Source organism: Phalaenopsis equestris, unplaced genomic scaffold, assembly GCF_001263595.1.
Source record: "Phalaenopsis equestris unplaced genomic scaffold, ASM126359v1 Scaffold000608, whole genome shotgun sequence".
NCBI lineage: Eukaryota > Viridiplantae > Streptophyta > Magnoliopsida > Asparagales > Orchidaceae > Phalaenopsis > Phalaenopsis equestris.
In genome coordinates, this window is record NW_018165048.1 from 252031 (window position 1) to 256418 (window position 4388).

The window sequence follows — 4388 nt, forward strand, 5'->3', positions numbered from 1 at the left end:
TGAGGTACTATATGATTACTCGGTGCATATAACAGTACATGTATATTAGAGACTATTTAGTAAATTATCCTTATCCACACTCTTTGCTAAAACAGATTTGGGTAAAAATCAATACAAATTCTTAATCCATATATATATATATATATATATATATATATATATTTTGTGTCCAGAAAAGTGGAAACGATCAAATTGCAATACAGTCTATACCTTTTGACATATATCCCAAAGCCCCAAAAAGCAACGAGACGTGATCTGCACTTTTGAAATAAATTCAGAGTAAGAAGCCAACCAAAAAAGCTAATAATAATCCTCAAAATCTGTCCAGCAATGCCTTCACATGAAGATTAAGGAGCAGTTAAAATAGCAGACGAAGATGATAATAATTTTAAATTTCAGAGGGGGCGGACTACAAAAACAGAAGGATTATTTCATAACATCATTGTCTTTAGAAAACTAGGACAAAATATGAAAGTACCAATTAACGCTGTCTTGTGTATGGAAGAAGACAATCATACATCCTCCCCATGCGTGAAATAACAGCAAGTTTGTGATCAATCTTCATTTCCGTCTTCGTCAGCTTAACAATATCCAGCCTGAGCCTGTACCCAAAAAAAAAAAAAAAGAAAAAGCAATGGTCATGAAGCTAAATTTTCCTTCAGCTCACAGATTTACCAAAATTGCTTGCTTTAAAAAAAGATTGCCTACTTAGCATCCACATGTTTTACATATTTGGGAAGAATGGCTTTTTGCATTCATCTTTCATTATTGAAAACGAGTAGTTTGAATCTGAGTTAAGGTTGACATATGTTTTCAACTTATACAACAAGTAAAGTGGGAAAAGACTTTTGGGTGTGAAATATGTAAAGAATGATGTTTGAAGTGCTATCTCTGTAAAATCCCCATCTTCTATTTAAAACAGTCGTGCTTCTCCCTATAATTCGTCCACAAATAAATCTTCCAAATCCCCTAAAATTCTCACAGAATTTTGTTGACCATGCTAAAATTCTTATTTCAGAACATTTTCTTTGTAATGACCAAACTATTCTCCTCAACTGGTGGAATCAAATTCTGCATTCCACGGATACTTCTAAAAGGAATCAATCTTACTAATTCTATGTATTATTGGAATTTAAGCTGTTGGTCTCTTAGAAATCTGGTAACGAACTCAAGATTGATATTTAGTGCCTTCTCTCTTCGGATCCCGTCTTACCAAAAAGTTCTCAAATTTCTAGCAACGAGAGCAAGTACAACAACTTCCAAGCTTATTTAAATGGTCGTATTTAGATCAACTAAGAGTCTGTTAAGGTCTCTTTCACTGCTCATGCCTTTCATTCAAGCATTTATGCCGAGAATGATGCAAATAAACGAATAAAATTATAGACTTTTATTAATGATTTAGATCAAATTTCTTGCAGTTTTGCGGCTACTTCTGAGTTATTTTAATTGCATCAGGGAGGTTGAGGAGAGAGCTGAAGGCACGTGCTCCATTTCTAACAATTGATTTTTAACTTCTGTACTACAATGCTAGTAGCCTTACAGAGCTTCCAAATATTGTTCTATCCTTTCGTTGGTTTAATCATCAACCAAATACATCCAGCTATTGTCTTTTGGATAAGGCTCTGTGTTATAGCCACTGTTTGCGCTGCAAACCTTGTGCTCACTTCAAAGTTCTTCTCTATCTGTCCTTAGAGATCACTCTTAGAAGATCAAAATACGAAGAGATATGGTGCCTCCGAAAAAGATTAAGGAAGAGCAGCGCTTGAACAGTCACATAGTCACCCCATCTTGCTTCTTGGCTCGTTTTGTAGATAAGCACCTGCTTTTCTTCAAGATATAGAGGCGCTCGGAATACCTGTTTCAAGTGGACAGATAAATGCCACGACGCTTTCGAGCAACTCAAGATGTACTTGGTCTCCTGCCCCTCCTTTCGAAACCTATCTAGGGAAAGAGCTATTTCACCTAATGCAATAAGCACTGTCCTTGTAAGGGAGAATTTTAATCCAACGGCCCATTTACTCTGTCAACAAGATTCTCTCCGATACAAAGAGTTGCTACCCGTTGACGCACACGACTATGTTAGCCCTGGTATTCTTAGCATGAAAGAGACCATTTTGTAAAGTTCAAAAGTACTTGGAAGGTTAATCAAATAGTCGGTGAATTGAGAGTTTGACATCCGATAGCTATCCTGGCCAAAAGTCATAAGTACTAATCGACTTTGGGGTCAAATGCACCGCACCTCCTTCTGGAAAACAACCTCTTTCTCCCACTATATCGCCTCAGTGTACTTTGTAGGTTGATGGAGCATCTAAAAAGCTCTAGAGCCAGTGCTAGAATATTACTATCTCCACGAAGCTGAACGTCTTGGAGCAATGACTCCGCTTAAATTTTCCAATGACCAATAATATCGCTAAGTATAAAGCCTTTAAAGTCGGATTGAAGCTCGCCATCGACTGTAGAGAGTGAAACTTGGTCATCCACACTAACTCCAACTAGTCTCATCCCAATTAGAGGGAGAATTCGGCAACCAAAACTCGCTGCTAATACAGTATCTCGATCTGATGAAAACCCTTCTCGCTCTGATCGAAAAGTATCAGATTATCCACATACTTCGGAAGCAGAACACCCAAGTTGATGCCCTCTCCAAGCTCGCGACTTTGATAATGTAGACCTTCTCTAAAGAGATGCATCGAAAAAATATCAGTCTATGACTTGCTTAAATAGATTTTACTGGGTCTTTAAGTACATTTGATCATATTGGGTGTATATCACTGATATTTGCATGTCATTGAAATTTATAATTCAGGTTATTGAATGACATGAAAATAAAATAAGAACGAGATTTATTATTTTCATTGCTTGCATGTGCATGTTTGGCTTTGATGGAATCATTCATTTTCTATAACTATTTATTAAAGAGGAGTAATTCTCACAATCTGATTGTCTGTACCTGTCTTGATTAATGCCAAGCTCTAGGACTGGTTGTGACGAGGTCAACAATCAGAAAGGTAACAATTATTTGTTAATTAAAATATTTTCATTAGTAGCTCTTTCAGTTAAATATTTTTATATTAAATTGTTACTAATAGATTTAGAAACAAAAAAACTTAATTCCACTGTCAAACCCTTTGTTCCCAACCAAGTTAATTTCAAGCCCCACGTCGGTTCATGACATAAGTCCTATGTCTACATCTATTTGACACCGTACTGCGTGAGTCTCCTTCAGGAAACCCTAAATCAATCCTTCCTCGATGAACTATTTCTACTGCTTTTTCACCTCGACATTAAGCACATGGTAATAAGCCTCATGAATGCAATCCCGAAAGATAGTCATAAAACATAAATGAGTTTAAGAAGCCCTCCACAGCTCTCATCTCAACTCCACTAACTTCAGTTTCCTTCTCAGACCTCATCTTCTAGACCTCCTCCTCTAGGGCTAACACCTTTGACCGTAGAGCCTTCACACTCTTATTACTCTAGCTGAGACTGACTCATGCCATCACCAACTTCACTCAAGCACTCTCTAGATCCGATGCTGTAGGAAGAAAAAAGTGGCCATTATGGAAAACTCTGCCTTGCACTCAGTTAGCTAAGATTCCAAGGCTGCAGCTTCCTCAGCTCTGGAATTGTATCAGCTTTTGTACTTGTGTTTGAGAAGCTTGATTTCACAAAGTCGAAGTTCTACGTCATTTATCCAATTGAAAAAATAAGATCACAAATTTGGCCAACTTTGTCGTCAGAAGCTTCATCATTTTATCCAATTGAAAAAATAAGAATAGACAGTTCTACGTCATGCAAATGAAAAATATGCGCGATAACGAAAGATAAATAAAAGAAAGAAGCTCACGAAGTTCTCAACCTTCTAAAACCCAGTGCACGAATGAGCCAACATGTTCTATAGAATGTGAATCTTCAAAGGATTGGGCAAAGAATTACTCACTTTTTTGCTCCTATTGCGCAACTTTTGAGATTAGTATCACGTAATTGCAACTCGAATGAAGCCTCTTTGGGGGTGCCACAGGGGCCGGCTAGGGGCACCTCTTCTCGGGTTTCTTCAACATTATTAAGAACGCTCGGGAAGGAGAGTCCAACCTCGAACAAGGCCTCAAACAGGAATTCTTCGATCACAAATTTGTAGATATAATACACCTTCAGATGCACCTTCTTGAAGTCACGAAATCCGACATTTATAGTATCTCATCCTCAATGATCTATGGGGAAAGGGGTGCCTGTTGAGGTTTCTCAAGTCTACCGTGAAATCCTCAATCATTTTTTGCGAAAGAAAAACCACACAGACCACTGTAATACCAGTTCCTTTATACGAAGATCCAATCCCTTGCTCTTGAAGGATGTGCGACCATATGTATCGCTGAAAAATCCCCCCCCCC

The 4388-nt window shown here is 37.8% G+C and overlaps 1 protein-coding gene across 4 annotated transcripts in view; it reads right to left on the minus strand.

The window, feature by feature from the left end:
- Positions 1-238: 238 nt before the first annotated feature.
- Positions 239-4388, minus strand: part of LOC110029857 (protein DGS1, mitochondrial) — a 142380-nt gene continuing 138230 nt past the window's right edge. Inside the window, exon 14 of one of the 4 annotated variants that reach the window (XM_020732325.1) lies at positions 239-602. In XM_020732325.1, the coding sequence (XP_020587984.1) occupies positions 482-602 (121 nt within the window). In that variant the 3' untranslated portion in view covers positions 239-481. The remainder of the gene's footprint in view (positions 603-4388) is intronic. The other 3 variants (XM_020732326.1, XR_002294585.1, XM_020732327.1) reach the window with 3 other exon arrangements.